A 17,893-nucleotide genomic window follows, 5' to 3' on the forward strand; every position below is an offset into this window, starting at 1 on the left:
TCTGGGCAGCTGTGCCAGCACCTCCCCAACCTCTGGGTGGAGAATTTCTCAGTTTCTGTAGGTGCTGTGGTTCTGTTAGTGCACATCTAACACAGTGCAACCATAAGACTGGCTGAATATAGTTCTTCTGCCATGTAGTAAGAGTTTCTGGGTTAAGTCTCTGGTAATACTACATAGAACAGCTAATTTAGGAACACACAATGAAAATGTTAATTAAAGAGTATTGCTATTGTGAGGTTGCTCATTAATCTCCCGCTCTGTACCACCTCTTGGTATATATAACTTATATTCTGATTCTCTAAGGAGCCTGGACTTCACTTTGAACCCTGGAGGTGAAATATTGAACCAAAACTGTACTGAGGAAGGAAGAGCGGTCTTTGCTTCAAAACTTCTCAAAGTGCTGTGCAGACAAGCAGTATGATGTGGCAGCGCAAAGGTTCCTTCATGCATGTTACCTTGGCACTCCCATACCACAGGAATGCACCCTTAGCCCCCGGCCAACTTGTTTAATTGCACGTTTATAAGGCAACATATGAATAAAAATAGAGTAATATAAAAAAGGTAACACTACTGTGTTTGACCTCTTTATTAACATATTTTATGTTCATATTTTACAATATAATAAGTTATATGTACAGCATAAAACAAAATTATTAGAAAGTAAGATTTGGCAAGATCTACAGGACTACTTTTTGTTCCTGTACATCCTTTGTGTAACAATAAAAATACTGCATACTAAATAAAATAATGTTAAATAGTCTGTGTTCACATTGGCACCATTGATTTCAAGACCCTCGCTTTTTAAGGCCCAACAAATGTAAAAAGGAGGATTTCTTTGGTTTCTTTTGCACAAATGAGTGGTGTGTATTATTAAATGAAACATGAAATATAGGGGACAGTCCACTGAATAACACTGTAGTTACACACTGGCACAAGAGAAGTAGAATCTATTTCTTTTCCTTTTTTACTGTAGTAGCAATAGACTGAATCTGCAAATGTAGGGTTTGGGGAATCTCACTGAAGATTTCAGAGCTGTCAGCAAACCTCAAAATCTTACTGAAGCCTGCTGAAGTCTGAGCTAATTTGTCATTGATTTCAAGATAGGAAGAATCCCATCCATAAATTAAACATCAGTTAGCCAGTTAAATATTCAAATAAATGCAGTTTGCACCTTCCTTTATAAGAAAAGCCCAAAGTCTCCTCAGATTTAGCACATGCAAATTAATGAAGAGTGAGTTACAATACTGAAGAAATGGTGGAAGATCAGTGAGGAGAGGTTTGATGTTGCAGTACAGAAGAAGTGCTGCAAAGATCAGTAAATACAGAGAGGTTAAAGGGTGATACTAAGCGATCAGCACGATTATGATGCTGTCATAGATAAGATCTGGTTATTAAGTGATGGAATGCTGGTTACTAACGTCAGGGTCACGGTTCATATTTTTCTCATAATATGTTTTTTTCAGTCGAGCAATTTGGAATTGAAAACGTGTGGGTCTCTTCATTTAGCAGTTAAACTTATTGAAATCAGTCATCGCTCATTTTAGCTAGAAATCAAGCAAGAGATTTGGTAGCACCTTCTGGATTGGGGCCTGAACAAGTTTTACAGATGTTCTGACAAAGCAAATCAGAGTAGCTAACAGGAACAGATAATGTGATTTTTGTTGTGTTTTTGATTCTTTACCTTCCAGAAGAGCTAACTTCCATCTGAGAGGTCTGTGCTCAAGTTTCAGGTTGGATATTAGGGAAGATTTCTTCTCTGAAAGTGTGGTGAGACACTGGAACATGCTGCCCAGGGAGATGGTTTTGTGGGTGAGTATTGATGATAGGTGGATGGTTGGACTAGATGACCTTAGAAGTCTTCTCCAATGTTGATGATTCTATGACTCTATGTTTTACATGCACTGGAGCACAGCATTTCAAAACCACTTGTTCCTGTACTTTTCAACTATCTAAAGAAATCTACTCTTTGTGCTCTCAGTATCACGCATGACCCACTGTTGTCTGAATATTCCTCTGCTTGAAATACTATCTGACATATAGATGTCACTACTGGAAAGTCAAAGTTGTGACTGCACACTTTGCATTGCTTTTTTTTTCTGGTAGCAGTAAGGAAGAGAAAAGCTTGTTGTTCTTCTCTGCACTTGTGAGGGATCAATGCCAACTCACACTGCCCTCCCGCCAGCCAGTTTGTCTGCAGCCTGCAATTTGAATTAACAATTTCTGAAATGTGGGTATGGACCACAAGTGCATTTACACGCATTATATACAGTGTTTAGAAGCGCTTCCATCTGTAAATTATCTTGGAGCTTTTTTTTCATATACTGTAATTAGTTGATCTAATGATTGAGTATATACACCTATGTGCATACTTCTAGATTTAATAAATCCGTAGGAAATACAGAAAACGAAACTGGTTAAATATTAAATGTGTCAGAGCTGATAGAAATGTAGGTGCCTTATGTGTATTAGTTGATACTTTGGCTGTGGTGCCGTTGTTGACTGTAACTGTTAGACCAATGGTTGACCAAAGCCCCCCGTGACAGGGCCATCTCCAGCAAGCAACTCAACAGCTTTCTTGCAAACCAGGCAGGGAGGGCAGCAGCACACATATCTGCACATATACTCGAACACAGGCTGCACAACTTCTGTTTTTGTGTCCGCTTATTGTCAGTGACTGTTTAAGATAGTCATTTTGTTTCACGGCCTGTTTCATACCAAGCTTCTTGGGAGAATTCTGCTCTTGTTTTCGTAGATGTTAAACTTCATTATCTTAGAAGTAAAAGAGAAAAGCTTCCTGTTGGTTACCAGGAGTGATTACGTAAAAGAAATGTCAAGGGTCTCTTGTTCCAAGTCTCCGACATGCTGCTGGCTGGGATCGTTGTCCTCACAGGTGTTGTGGGAGCACAGGCCCCAGCCAGGCCCATCAGGACGTCACTGCTGGTTCAGGAGCAGGCATTGCTTGTGCCCACTCCAGAATATCTGCACACAGAGACTCGACAGCATCCAACCGCTCGATTTGTACCAGTTTGGTGAGCAGTTCCGGGATGCTGTAGCCCGCTGTGCTGATGCGGTCAAACAGCTGCATGCCGTCTGTCATGCCACCAATTTCATCCCTCTTCAGCCCGAAGCTCTCGGCGAGGTGACGCCATGTTTTCACTATGGCCTTCTCTGTGTTGTATGTTGAACTGAGCATTCGGCTGGTCTTCTCCAGGCAGTCAAATGGCAGCTCCGTAGGGCTCAGGCCTGCAATATGAGGGGCTCTGGTCAGACAGCTCTATGCACAAGTCTTGACTATTCAAAGAATTTCTTACAATACTATTAGTAATAAGCACAGCTAAAATCTTTAAGTTTGAGTACATGATAGGTATGTTCAGCTCCAAAGTTATTATCATATCTCACCTGCTAACAGTAGGGTGCAGTATTCACAGAATAATTAGAGCAGAAAGTTTGCTGGGAAAGAAGTACTAGATGGGTTGTGTGCATTCCTATGGTACTACCCCACTTACTATGACAAGCCCTCATGAGCGGCTCCATGAATACACCTCTGCATGTCCAGCACAGCATTTGAGCTCGAGAGTTCTGACCCTCCCCTAACTCTGTCAGCAGCAACTGCTTTAACATCACTGTAATTGAAAGTTGCCCTTGTAGGAGCACAAAGAGTGAGATGCAGCAAAGATGCCAGATGCTTGCAAGGATAAAACTCCCTGCAAATGCTCACTTGTCACTGCTAACACTGAATCTCTAGAGATTATTTATCTGTGATGAAAAAGCTATTCTTTCCTATACAGTTTTTCTTTCTACTGCTAGTAGTTTTGTACACTGCTTCTGAAAACAGTCTTTTGCTTTGTAGTCTTTCTACTTCACACACAACTGTAATAATTTGTTGGGAGATAGAGCTCTCTGAACCACAGAAAACTTGTTCACATGTATGCACACAAAGTATGTGGGACTAAAAAAGGTAGATGCAGTCACGTCCTCTGTACTGCATGAACATTATTAGTTCATGTATCTTTTGCTGCTGAAACACTCCTGCAGTGCTAAAGAGGGGTGCAACACTGGCCTCCTTGGAAACTGCCTGTTGTCACGAGAAGTGGAACAGCATTTAGAGAAGCAGAGTAGGTCAAGACTTTTGTCTGACACACAATCCTGACCCTCCACAAATCACACTTTCATATCTGGACCTGATTTATACCTGTTATCCAAGCCACTAAGCAGATAAATATGTTTCCTCTAGACAAAAAGGAAAGTTCTCTGCAGTTTGGTCCATGTGGATGTCCACATTACTCCAGATGCAGGAAGCCCATATACACATATGGAGAGCAGCTGTGGTACACAAACCCAACCTGAACAGCTTTGGAATCATGGCACTGTGGTGCTTCCTGCCTGGTGAGAACAAATCTGCTCCCAAGGGCTTTTTCCAGATTTGCACTTTCTTTCCATGAAACTCTCCATAGGAAAACAGAGGGCTTTATATTTTACAGCAATTAATCATGATTCAATTTTGTGCTTTTACAAGAGTTTCAAGTTTTGTACACTCACCTTCTGCAACGTCGCATACGTTAGCATAGACATCAAGTATCTTTTTTCTTCGACTTTGAATCTAAAAGAGAAGAGATTTGTTGCATTATTTTTTTTTGGTCATGAGAGTACGCAATTGGCAGGCAGTTGTACAAAACCTCTGGGAGACCCTCCTTTCATGGCTCCAGGGATTATCACATCATGTCCTATAGGGCCATTTTTGAAGAGTGATGGAAGAGGTTGCAACAAAAGTAAACATGTTTCTGCTTTGGCCTACCAATGTTGGAGAACTTCCTTTCAATCCGATCTTCTTTGAGATCAGCGTCTTTTCTACTCTAAGTGTTTCTGAGTTTTGTTTCTCTTTCAGACTGAAAGAAACTCCAGATAATGAGGACAAATTCAATGTCACACGTGCAGGAAAAAATGCAAGGGATGTCCAGGTGAATTGAAATCAGACTGAAATTGCCTCCATCCAACATAAGAAAGCTCTAGAGGAGACAATCACCTTTTCTGTCATTTGGCATAGAAATGCTTACTGCAATGCTGATTAATTAGATGATTGCTTCTGCAATATATTACCTGCATGAATCTGAAAGATTTTATAGAGAGATAAGTAAAAAATCAGTAGCACTTTAGGCAGTGAAAATTGCAGGTTCAGGGTGCTGTCATCATTTTTGACAAGAAAGAGACTCAGACTGAAAACCTGACATTTTCTAAGCTGAAAATGAACATTTTGATGTAGTTTCATTTAGCCAAAATATTCTCAAGGTTTGGCCTTGGATTCAGCTTGGATTGAAAATAAATGTCAAAATGTCATGAGTTCTCAGGGACTTGAATTGTCATCTCTCTGCCAGCTTTCATTAGGGCTGAGGTCTCTGAAAAGCTGTCATTTTGAGAGGACTCCAGCATTATCTCCACAAATTCACCACTTTTCACTGCAAACCAGGAAGAAAAAAAAGCTCAATTTTCACTATTGTGTATATATATATATATCTTTTTTTTTTTTTTCGTAGAAAGATTTTTTCCATTTTATTTGAACTGTGACAGGGCACATCAATTACTTGGATTAATAGACTTGCAGCTGGAGACAACAAACTGACTGCTCCACCCAATGCCTGTTTTACAGTACACCACGTTGCAGAGAAATGCAATACAGACACTGACTTCTTCACATATTCTTGGTACGATTTACATATGCTAATCCTTGGGATTCTGATGTACATTTGATAAGCTGTTTCAGACGCTTATAAACAGAAAAAATTCTTTTAAAGGAATTCATTAAAATTCATATAATACAATGATTAGATTCCTATTTTCACTCTCCATTTTTAGGGCAAGGAATGAGGGTGAAGAATTTCAAGCCCAAGAAGAATTTCAAAGGATTTTCTTTTTGCTTGAGCCAGAAGATGGGAAATGTTAAAGCTTTAGCTGGGAGCAAGCAGGTGGATTTGGGTCTGGCATATCTGGTAGCACCTTGCATAATGGTTTTTGGTTTAGCCATAGCAGCTTTGGATAAGAGCAGTTCTTCAACTTCCTTTATCCCTCTCAAAAAGTTACGTAATGCTCTTTCTAGTACTAGTAATGCTATTCAGTCTCTAGCCTCAAGCAAACTACTGCTTTTTTAACTTCCAGCAACTGGCTTAGATATGAAATCTTAGGTATGGGCTGGGGAATCTTGATGTAATCTGCCCTTTCATTGTAAACTCCGTCTTCAGCCTTGTTAGCAGGCCTCAGCTCATTAGCAATATGTCTGGACAGTAGGTCTGGGAGATAAGCTCTTGTTTCAGATGTACTTAAGAGATACCTAAATACTCCGGAGAATGTATCTACTATGTGTAGTCTTTAGAAGGCAAGCTGTTTCTTATTAAATGTTCTGATTTCCTACCTGCCCAACTTGTATAATGCAATTTTAAGCAAGTGCATACGGAAGTGTGATAATGTTGGATTTTTACAGAGACCTCATAAAACTGAATTTTAAAATAGGAACATTAGAGTAGTAGGTTATTTTCAGACAGTCATAACTGACTACACACAGAAAAAGCATCTTTCTTAGGTTGAGACTTGGTGTGTATGGCGTCAGCTTAAAAATGAGCTTTTGGAGAAAATCAGAGAACCATCCCAGCAAAGTAAAGCATGCAAACAAGACGCAGTTTCAGACCTGTTTATTCTTCACAAAATAGTGAATAGCCTCCCTCATGAGGAAAGGCTGACAGACCTCAGACTCTTCAGCATGGAGAAGAGAGGACTGAGGGCAAATCTGATCAATGCTTTTAAATATCTAATGGATGGGTGTCAAGTGGATGGGGCCAAGTTGTATTTGGTGATGCCCAGCGTGACAGGAAAAGGGGCAACAGGCATTAACTGGAATGTGGGATTTTCCATATGAGCCTGAGAAAAAGCTTCTTTCCTTTGGTGGTGACAGAGCACTGGAATGGGCTACCCAGAGAGGTTGTGGAGTCTCATTCTCTGGAGATGTTAAAAGCCTGCCTGGGCACTTTCCTGTGTGACTTGCTATAGGGAACCTGCTTAAGCAGGACTCAACAATCTCCATAGCTCCCTTCCAACCCCCGCAATTCTTTGATTAATGACACAATTTTGTCCTAGATATTGCTATTTTTTAATTATTTCTGGAGTTCTGAAAACACACAAAATGTCAGAGCAGACACTTCAAGGGCAGATTCATCTTAATATAAACTATTGTGTGGGTGAGGGAGTGCCCTAACCCCTCCTTGAAATAGCCTAAGTGAGATAAACTGCCCTGAGCAATACAGATTCAGCAGGAAGAAATGAAGAGCTTCCACAGCAAAACGAACAGTGCATTTACACTGTCCTTAGAAGCACAGTAGTCACCTTAAGGTGACTATATGTACACTATATGTACATATGTGTTTCTGGAAGTTATACACACACACCTACCAAAAATAAGTAAATATATATGTATATATCAAGCACAAACCCTGATATTGCTGAAATTTCAATGGCATAGAAATAGCCATGCCTCTGAGTCAAGACGGGTAGATGTTATGCTATTGTATGACTCCAGCCCTGCTATTAGATTATTTTTCTGTCTGATTTTCTGTCATCAGTGTAGTTTTGAGGTGGATTATATTAGCACTAACTATACTGGGGGTTCGCTGTTTTCTTTTTCTTTCTTCAGACTATAAAACATGAAATGCAGAAAAGCAGAGTTATTTCTCTGGGAACAAATGTGCTTTTCAACTCTGAACAGTATTACTACATCTACACAGACATTCTCTTCAATACTGAAGGAATTTCATATGCCATTATGCAAATAAGAGTCAGTAATACCATTGTCAGAAGGAACTCTCTTGTATTTTGTGGATTAGTCCTACCGGTGTTATGGTGCATTTCAGTGGTGATAGTTTGTATCTTGTTTTCTTAAGACAGAAAAAATAAAGAGCAAAAAAGCCAAAAGCCAAACAACCACCACCAATAAAAACACAGAAAGCAACTCTCAAATTTGAAATCTCAAAATTGCCTTACCCCAGTTGATTTATTGCTTGTAGAAGATTTATCTCTGGCCAAATGCACTAAAGATAACAAGCATCTCTCTGGTGTCCCTTGCTTGTCAACTGCAGCTTCTTCATCACTATCCATGCTACGACTTAGAAGTCGTTCATTCTCAGAAGATGCATCGTTTTCACTGTGAAATGAAGGATAAGGTTGTCTTAGTGAAGCCTCTCATGGTTTGACTCCAATGATTTCCTTTCTGCTATCCCAGAGTAATGGAATAAAAATGTTTTCCACTTTTTATTCCCCTGAAATCTTGTCAATGTAACGGCATTCATCTTGTGAGGATATATGTGCAACACTCACCAAGTTGCACAATCATGCTTATTTTGTAATAATCCTTCCATAGAAGGATTTTCCACTGAGGATGGTGTTTGCCTTAGTGGTGCAGCGTTATCCAGCACAGAATCTCTGTGGGCTACAACCCAGAGCACATGGTGCTCAAGGTAATGTTTCAGTGTACGGTGGTGGCTGTGGTCCCTCCTTCCAGAAACTAACATCTGCAGCTCTTTCACTGACACATTTTTCCATGATCTACCAGAATTTTACTTCTACTTTGTTCTTCATTAATTTCTCTGTACCAGAACAAATAGTGACTCTGCACTATTCCTACTTCAGTCAAAATGGAAGTATCTTTATATTTTTTTACTTACCTTTTAGCAGCCTTAGCTGGAGTTGCTGTAAGTTTTTCAAACTCTTCTTTCTCAGAGAATATCACAACATTATCTGCAGACAAGCAATTAAAGAAATTTATATTGGCAATGAGTATTCAAACCTGTGTTTTGTCTGAGGAGCTACTTTAGCTGGCAACCTTGCTGCAAATGGAAATCTCTCTGTTACCTTTTGAATTGCTATCAGAGGATTAAGCGACATTCTGGAAGTACAAGTACTATTATAAGAGGGCTGCTCCAAAAATAATGCCTCCTATTTTATGATGTTGGCCCAAAGCACCAGGAGGTGGATGTTGGCGGTACAGTAAAAAAGGTTAAACCTTCCTGCCAGCATCCCATTACATGCTGTTGCTGTGCAACTGGTGGCAGCGGAAGGGCACTGACACAACAGCATCTGACATGGAAAGGCAGATGAAACAAAGGGGTTTCACTGAGTTCCTTCATTCAGAAGAAATGGCACCCACTGACATTCATCAACACTTGCTGAATGTTTATAGAGACCTCACAGTGCATGTGAGTACACTGAGGTGATGGGTGGTGCATTTCAGCAGTGATGGCAGTGAGGTAAAAAATAAGCCATGTTCTGGATGGTCATGCACAGCTGTCACACCACAAAATGAAGAGCATCTCAATCAGCTCATCAGCATGAATTGGTGGATTATGACCAGGCAACTGTGTATGGAGACGAGTATCAGTTTCAGGGTTTTGGAAATAATGATGGCACTATTGGAATACTGTGAAGTTTGCACCAAGTGGGTCCCACTAATGCTTACACAGTAACAGAAAGAACACTGTATGCAAGTCTGTCAGGACCTACTGAACCAATACTGGGCTGACAGTTTCCTGGACTGCATCATTACCAGTGATGAGACATGCAGTTACCACTGTGAGCCGGAGTCAAAATCAGAGTCCATGGAGTGGTGAATATGTGAATCCCCCATCTAATAAAAAGTTCAAGGCACAGCCCTCAGCAGGTAAAGAGATATGCAGTGTCTTTTGTGACAGTCAACTCTTCTACATCATGACACTAACTTCCAGAGTCAGGCCAGAGAAGAAGACAATATTTCTCTTGAAACACAATTGCACCAGGCCGCACATCAGTTTGAAGACCATGGAGCACATTAACATTCCTGGGTGGACAGTCCTATCACACTCACCATAGGATCCAGATTTGGTGCCTTCTATCTGTTTGGGCTGATGAAAGATGAACTGCATGAGTAACAATTTTTATAGCAACGATGTCACCATAGCAACTGTGAAACAGTGGTTCACTTCCACTTGTGAAGAATTTTATGAGCACAATATGCTCTTGCTCATTGCTGGTGAAAATGCATAGCTAATGGTGGTGAGTATGTTGAAAAAGAGTATTTTGTAGTTGAGAATTTGCTCTATCAAGTAGTGTTTTTGTGCTCTTTGTATCTGCTGCAGTTTCCATGGAAATAAACAGGAGGCATTACTTTCAGATCAACCAATGTACATAATTATTTTGTAAATGGACATTGAATGGGGGAATTGTAATTAAGAGAAATGCAGTATGAGTACTTAAGCCCAGTGGCATCTTGGATAGAAAATACAAAACTAAAGCAACTTATACCTTGTACTTCTTTCTTCTCTTCTTGCGTATTAGCCTGAGCTTCAACATTTTTTACTGAGTGGCTCTTGCAACAGGCTAGAATGTAAAAATAACAAAAATTACTCTTAGAAGCTATCTTAAAATAGTATTTGCAGCAAAAACGTGTTGTGCTGAACAATTACCTTGAGCAGAAGGTTTGGTTTTCACAATGTAAAACATGATGATGAGGACAATGGCAATAGCCATTATGAATATGGTAGACATTGCAATGATCAGAGCTGTAGCCAGGTGTCCTTGTCCTGAAAGGTCTGCTGGAAAAACAAATAAGTATTTTTGTAAAGAATCAACTCTTCAGATCAAAGAATAGTTAACAGTCCACATTCCACTCTACTGTTAGAATTTGCACACTTATTTTGTTGATCTGCATCTTGTTTAAGCATAGCAAAACTAAATGCTACTTCTCAAAGGGGAGCTATCTAATAATTTTCAAGTTGTGACTTAGGCTGCAAGAGCTACTTAATAGTATTCATAAAAAATACTTGATCAGATACCTATACAAAGATGTAGGAAGTGATATTATCTGCTAATAATACAGGAAACTACATGTATGCAGGAGTAGCAGCCTTCCTAACAGTGAACTAGTGAAACGGTATTTAAAAGAAAGAAAAACAAACAAAAAATACTAAACCAAAAAATGTCAATAAAATGGGATGAGAGGTAAATATCTCTGACTGCCTCAAAATCTTTGCATTAAGGAGAACACAATGTACTTGTGGAATAAGTAATGTTTTTTAATAGACTTAAAGCATGGCTGCAGGGTGAATTTAAAATAAGAGATGTTGAAAGAAAGAAGCAGAATTTGGATGAATAGATCAGAATCAAAAACTGATGAAAGAATGCAGAAAATGTCGGATATACTAAAATGCCAGAAAATAACTTTTCTGAAAACATGATCCTCAAGATCTTGTTTACAGAAAAAACGACCGGGAAGATCAATGTGGTCAGTACCTCATTAAATGCATCCTTCCTGTTACGTGTACCCAAACTCAAACATTTTAAAAACCTAATAATCACAGTGGAGAACAGTTCAGAACAGTTCAGTAAGAGACTGGCTTTATTTGTCCATTCCACTGTCACCAGACTACATGAGGCTTTGCTGAAGAATAATACCCTATCTGTATCACTACAAATAACGAGCTAATTAATCGCTGGCGTTGCCCACTAATGTCCAAGTGCATTTTAAGTCCATCCTCCTTGAACAGCGGTATTGATTAACCAAGAAGTAAAAATTAATCCTAAATTATTTTTAATAGCCACTTTAGAAATCTGGAAAGAGTGGTGATGAAATTCACCACCTGATATCATCAACACCTTGATATCATTCAACACCTGCTATCATCAGTTCAGTTGTGCTTTTGTTGATGCTATTTTTGAGACCAACAGCTGCCGCATTAAAACCAGGATTGTCTTCTTACCTTTGTGAGCATGCTGGTAAGGTGAGAAAGTACTTGTGCCAGAGGTGCTTGGGAAAATGGCTGAAATGCCAGAAGTAGCCCCTGCACCTGCAATAGAAAAACAGAAATGCCATTAACTTCCACAGTTAGTTCATATAGTCAAAGCAGTATCTTAGCCCAAGTAAGGAGAGCCTTGGCTTTGCTTGATTGCATTTCAAGTTAGTTAGCAAAGAGCCCATGAATTCACTGTGACTTTTCAAAATGTTCCTAACCCCACTGTGCATTGCGGGCATGATGAAAATTGTATGTAGAGTATAATTTTGCACAGCATCGAGATGGAGGAGAAATCAAAGCTCATGAACTGTTATGAGCATAGAAAAAACTCATCACATTACTGTTCTTGTAGTTAACCTTCACTAGGAGGATCAACATGAAACTCTGATAGTAAGCAAGCCCTCACAACCCCAAAGGAAAACCAAGCAAAAGCGACAAGCAAGACTGTTGAATGTCCTTCTGTTTCGTGGAGCTGCACTGTCTTAGAAGGAAATAGCAGAATTTCTGCCATCTAGCTGAATAATTTGTTTCTTATGATCCCTCCTGTCAGTCTAAATCTGTATCCCAGGGGGAAATAAAATCTCCAAAACAGTGAGATGAAGTATTTCAAAAGGACTGCTTCATGCTGGCAGAGGGAGGTTGCCCAGTAGAGATTTTCCTTGGGTAACTTCTACAGTTCGGTTTAAAAGTTAGTTAATATTTTTATTAATCTTTCATATGGTGTCACACACCACATTTTCAAAGCAGTAAACCAAGTCATAAACTAACATCTTTTCACAATACTAGACAATAGTGAATATTACTGGGAATAAGGTTGTTGATGAGAATGTTGTGTGAAAATACAGGGTGGCATTGCCATAAAATTCCAAGAAAGGCATGAAAACATTGGGTTTGGAAGAAAACATTCTCTCGATTCTCAAATAATTTTTCAAATAATTGGTGAGGAGGTTATGCAAACAGCCACTATGGACAGCCAAGGAAAACCATCCTCTGGCTGGGAGCAGGGATAAGAAATCCCTTCTGCTTTATATTAGCTGTGCACAGAAAAAGTCCAGAGATGACATTTAAATTTAGCAGACCTAGAGCCAGAAGACTGCTCCAATCAGACAGCACATGGCTGGTGTGGCAGCTAGAGTAGCTGAGACCTCACCAAGCCACTCTTTTGACCCAGTAAATATCACAAGAAATTCAACCCACTAGGTAAAGTTGACAGGAAATTAAATGGCCTGGAATGGTCTGAGAAATATTCCATGGTTAAGTACAAAGAAATGTACATGCTCTTCAAATTAAGAAGAATGTTTTCCAAAAAAAAGAAAAAAAGGAAGAAAAAAAGATATTACCTAACCTAAAACGTGGCTGCATGTACTGAATGCAAAATGTACACTCTTGAAGTGGCCACAAAGTACAAGTTGCAGATGTCTTCAAAAGAAATTTCCTTTCATAATGGTAAAATTTCTTTCAAACGTCATTTATTGGAAGGAAATGAACTCATTTGTTATGAAAACTGAGGGAATTTTTGAAACTGATGAAGTGTTTTCATAAAGTTTTAAATATGCTAATTTGTTAATTCAGATACTTTTAGCATAATGTAAATGGTGGGCAGATTGAATATATCTTGGTCCATTCCCTGTGACAGAATTCATTCTTGGAAGAATTATTTATTAGTTCCAGAACCTGCAGCACAGCAGTGGAGCATCTACATGTCAGTAGATGAAGATGCCCTCTGTCTGTAATGGAGGATAAAGACAAGTACTTTGTAAGGCTGCTAGTAATTCTTCACAAACTGAAATGATTCACACTTAATTTCAGCCTTATATTTACTCAGCTGAGCAGTGGAGACAATCTACTCAATGTCCAACGCAGCAGCCAGAGACCTGTCTGTTCTTTCATGTCTGCAGCTACAAGGCCTATGCCTCTTCTTGCCCCCCCTTGGCAGGCAATTACAGACAACTGCAATTCTGTGCTGTTCCTACAGGCCGCAACAAGTCAACAGAAGCTTTCTTTCCACTGCCTTTCAATTAATATGGCAAACTGCTCTGCTCTCTGCCTGCAGTTTATCAAACAAGCTTTAGTTCATCTCAGCAGTAATGGGGAAGGCCATATGTTTGTCCTTCAGCATCACTTCCACCCTTCACCCAGCTCCACCCACATGAAGATATGGCGCGTTGCCCACTCTATACACACCAAAGCCTCTCCAACACACAAGGGTGCTCATTTTCATCTTCGCAAGAGCCTGCACAAGGGATTTTCCTTTGGTTACATGGAAATGGGACTGTGTTGGTTCTGTACTGGCTATCATGGCAAGAGCTAGGCTGATGCTAAAACATGATGGCTTGTTACATATGCCTGTGTGGGAGTTAAATATTATGCATATTTTAAGTCTATTATCAAATTTAATAATTTGGTGTATTCATTATGAGCCAAGACTTTTCCTTGGATGTGGCTTAGAAGCAAGTGCCAGTTCACACACCTGCACTACAAGAGGAACCAAAAATGCCAGCTTCTGCAGAATTTCAGTTTGTGCCTATTTTGTATGAGCAAAAAGAAGTAAAGCAACAAATAGAAGCAAAGCAAAGTCTTGCAGTACACCATGACTCCAGTGTTAGTTGTTCCTCGGCACATCCAGTTTTGTGTCCAGATAACATTATTAACTTTGGTTCCAATATAGATGACACATATTCTATGTAGGCTTAGAGCTCAGGCAGAGACATCCTAACGTGCTACAGCACAACATATAGAAATAACTCTGTTTTAAGCCCCCCAAAAGACTGATGGCTGCAATATAGCTGTGCAAAAGAGTGGTTCATATTTCTAGACACCTGTAAGTAATACTATAGGAACGTGATAAAGACATTAGGAAGAAGGTTTATAAGTGAAGCTTTGCCTTTTTTTTGCATTATGTTATTATTTTAAAAAAAAGAAAAAAAAAAGAAAAAAAAGAAAAATAGAGAGTCTAAATGCTGTTTCATTAAAAACCAGCACACACTGATTAGGAGAACAATTTCATCTGTATGCAGGCTTGAACATTTGTTGTTGTTGTTGTTTTTAACTTGAAAGATAGCTTAAGTTGCCATGCAGTCAGCCATCCATCCCCACAGTGAACAAATGCAGGGCATAACATATTTGTTTTAAGGAACCATTCACCATTCCGCTTTGTGCAACAGGGCTATTGCTATTGTTTATGTATCTCAAGACAGATTTATAGCAAGAATTGATGAACAAATGTGGGACAAGGAGGGCACAGGGAGGGGAGGGTTGCCCAACACGCCCTCTCACAAGTGTTTGTGCCTGCAGGAAATCTGGTGCAGCAGGGACCATATGTGCTTCTGGCATATGTTGCTGTAGGTGGCAGCTTAGTGGTCCATGCAAAGGACTGCTGCTCCAAGCTAGCAACAGCTTTTTGTGCAGTTTATTTAATACTTAATGACACACTATAAAAATACACAAGTACGTATGCAACAGGCTACCAAAGTGATCTGAAATACAAAGCGTTCAAAGAAATGCCTTTATGTCTCGATGTGTCTGCTCCTTGCTATTGGGAGCAGTTTGCTGCCTCTCCTTTCGCACCCCACTTCCCACAGCCACGACCCATTTATGAATGGCAATCCATACTTGTTACTGCCAGCTGAGCTGTGCCTGCAGGCACTATGGCCATTTTAAAGGAGCGAAGTAAGATAAAGCACCCACGCATATTAGTAACCAGCAGCCTGAAATATGAGATGGAAAAATATATTACATCGAGTTGAAGTTCAATAAAGGTAGAAAGTTTATGGCTGACAAAGTAATCGGAAACTAGATTACAACTAAATGTAGTCATAAATAAAGATGTAGCTTTTTAGAAAGCCCACATCAAAAATTTTAAATTAATGTCGATCTGTATTCAGGTACTTACAGAAAAGGTTTTCAGACTGAAGGGAACAACACTTCCTATGGAAACCCTGTCCATTTGGGCAGTCATGGAACAGAAGTCACTGTAAAAATGCAGCTGCTCTTCAAAGCATCTATGTGTGAGCTTAATCAACAAACATCATCCAACTCCAATAACATTGCAAATCATGTATAGCACAAATTAGCTCAGGCACCAGAGGACTACTTGGCTGCTTTTGATTTTTCTGTTATTTTCAGGAAAGATGAAGAATACCATAAGGCAGTTCGATCCAATATTTACTGTGGCCTCAGGCAGATTCTTCAGTTGGTTTAGATAGTTATTAAATCGGGAAGAGCGAGAAGCAAACAAGTTCCCTAGTTTGAATCTTATAAAACTTGTGATAACCCTAACCCTAATTCCTACAGACTTTAGTTTCAGATCTGGTCATTCTCACTGTAAGGAGCCACTACTGTTCAGATACCTAAAAAGACATACTTTATACTCTCATGCTCTGTAATGTTTTTAACTTCTGTTTTTCTCTCTCGCTTTTGTGCTGGGGCAGAGAAAAGAGCTGATGACATGGCCTTAGTCTGATAATTTATTTACTGTTTTCTTTAGGATTTACTGAGAGCTTTAATTGTACGGTGCTGGTATGTTGGAGGTAGATGTGAAGAGGGACAGCAAGTCTGTGAGAGGGTATGGTCTTCAGAGTTTTTGGGTGAGCTGCAATGGGACTAGGTGCCCTCCTCTGTGATACCTAGTGACACCTGGGCTCAGCTTTCCAGGCAGCTCAAGAGAGCAAAGTCCATAGAATCATAGAATCACAGAATCACAAGGTTGGAAAGGACCTACAAGATCATCTAGTCCAACTGTCCTCCCTTTACCATACTTGATCCTTAGATCTTTTCCCTGGATGGTTTATGGCTGAGGCTGGCCAATTTTGTCCCAATATTAGGTTCCTCTCCTAATATAGACAAGCCCTGAGGGAATAAGGCCACACCACTAGTGAACAATAAAGCACTGCCTTCAATGTTTCTCCTGTTCCACATGTAAAGAGGAATGGGGTGTTCAGAGATCAAACGACTCAAAAAGGAAAAAAAAAAAAAAAGGAAAAAAAAAAAGAAAGTTTGTTAGCTCCAACTAACAAGCCTGTTCATTTGTAAGCCTAATTTGAAACAGAAGGAAAATCTCCTGATGTTGATCATATTACAAAAGGACAAAACTGGCAAGAAAGGAAAATTAGTGATATTTCAAAGAATGGAGAGTTAAAACAAAAACCTATGAAATAATTATTTTTCACTCAGGCAAGTGTTTTTGACATTAGGCTTGTTTGCGTTGAACATTTCAATTAAGGAGGCTGAGTCTCAACCTTAAGCACATGGGTATGGAAGCGACCCCTGAGGAGTGCTTACTGCACGTAGCCCTAAGCCTGTTAGTAACGTGTTCTGTCTCATCTGCTCAGCTGGTTTTGAAGTCTTAATGATGCAACAATAGATACCATCTTTTACGTTTCCAGGTGCCATTCATGCTCTGGTAGTTCAAAAATAACTTGACTACATTTCCCCTTTTTTATTTTACTAAGCCATCACTGACAAGTGTCAGACTTACTGAAAACCTTGCAAAGGTTGGTTATTGCAACTGTTTTCATGTCTATGGCCAGGAAAAATAACAATATGCTTTGTCCACATGCACGCAGAAAACAGAGAAAGAAAACCCTCAATCACTTGCTGAAATTCCCTACATCAATAACTTAAGTGGGTATGTGTTTACATATTTGTCGTAATTGGCTAATAATGACTTCAGAATATACTGTCCAAGATTTTCTAGCAGTGTTTGGTTTTGTTTCCTTCCATCACTTTTGAACTTAAATGGCAAATATCAAAGTTTGAACAGAAGAGCACTTAAAACACATAAACTGGCTGAGAACTGCAGCTGCTCAAAGATAACATCTCTTCCAGAAGCATATGTGCCTCTGCCAGAGAAAACTCCGTGTAGGTTAAACTCTTCTGTCTTTTGCGTATCCTTTTACATTGGATGAAAGCAAAAAAATAACCATCAATTCTGCATATTCAGAGGCCTCAACTGATTCCAGTTCCAAAACTGCTGACAGCAAATCCAGCACCATTAACTGTGGGAAGCCACATCTTAAAGTGGTTTGGTGCTCGCTACCTGCAATACATCATACTCCAATTTGCAAAGGAAATCTGCAACCAGTAGCTGCTTC

General features: G+C 39.5%; 1 protein-coding gene across 4 annotated transcripts in view; it reads right to left on the reverse strand.

The window, feature by feature from the left end:
* Nucleotides 1-568: 568 nt before the first annotated feature.
* Nucleotides 569-17,893, reverse strand: part of EDAR (ectodysplasin A receptor) — a 69,085-nt gene continuing 51,760 nt past the window's right edge. For 2 of the 4 annotated variants that reach the window (XM_015849640.3, XM_032441979.2), the window contains exons 6-12: nt 11,769-11,855; nt 10,476-10,604; nt 10,315-10,389; nt 8,703-8,775; nt 8,023-8,182; nt 4,540-4,600; nt 569-3,243 (exon numbers count right to left, since the gene is read on the reverse strand). In XM_015849640.3, the coding sequence (XP_015705126.1) occupies nt 2,924-3,243; nt 4,540-4,600; nt 8,023-8,182; nt 8,703-8,775; nt 10,315-10,389; nt 10,476-10,604; nt 11,769-11,855 (905 nt within the window). In that variant the 3' untranslated portion in view covers nt 569-2,923. The remainder of the gene's footprint in view (nt 3,244-4,539; nt 4,601-8,022; nt 8,183-8,702; nt 8,776-10,314; nt 10,390-10,475; nt 10,605-11,768; nt 11,856-17,893) is intronic. The other 2 variants (XM_085552170.1, XM_032441980.2) reach the window with 2 other exon arrangements.

Source organism: Coturnix japonica, chromosome 1 (assembly GCF_054131305.1).
Source record: "Coturnix japonica strain WE chromosome 1, WE-NBRP24, whole genome shotgun sequence".
Lineage (NCBI taxonomy): Eukaryota > Metazoa > Chordata > Aves > Galliformes > Phasianidae > Coturnix > Coturnix japonica.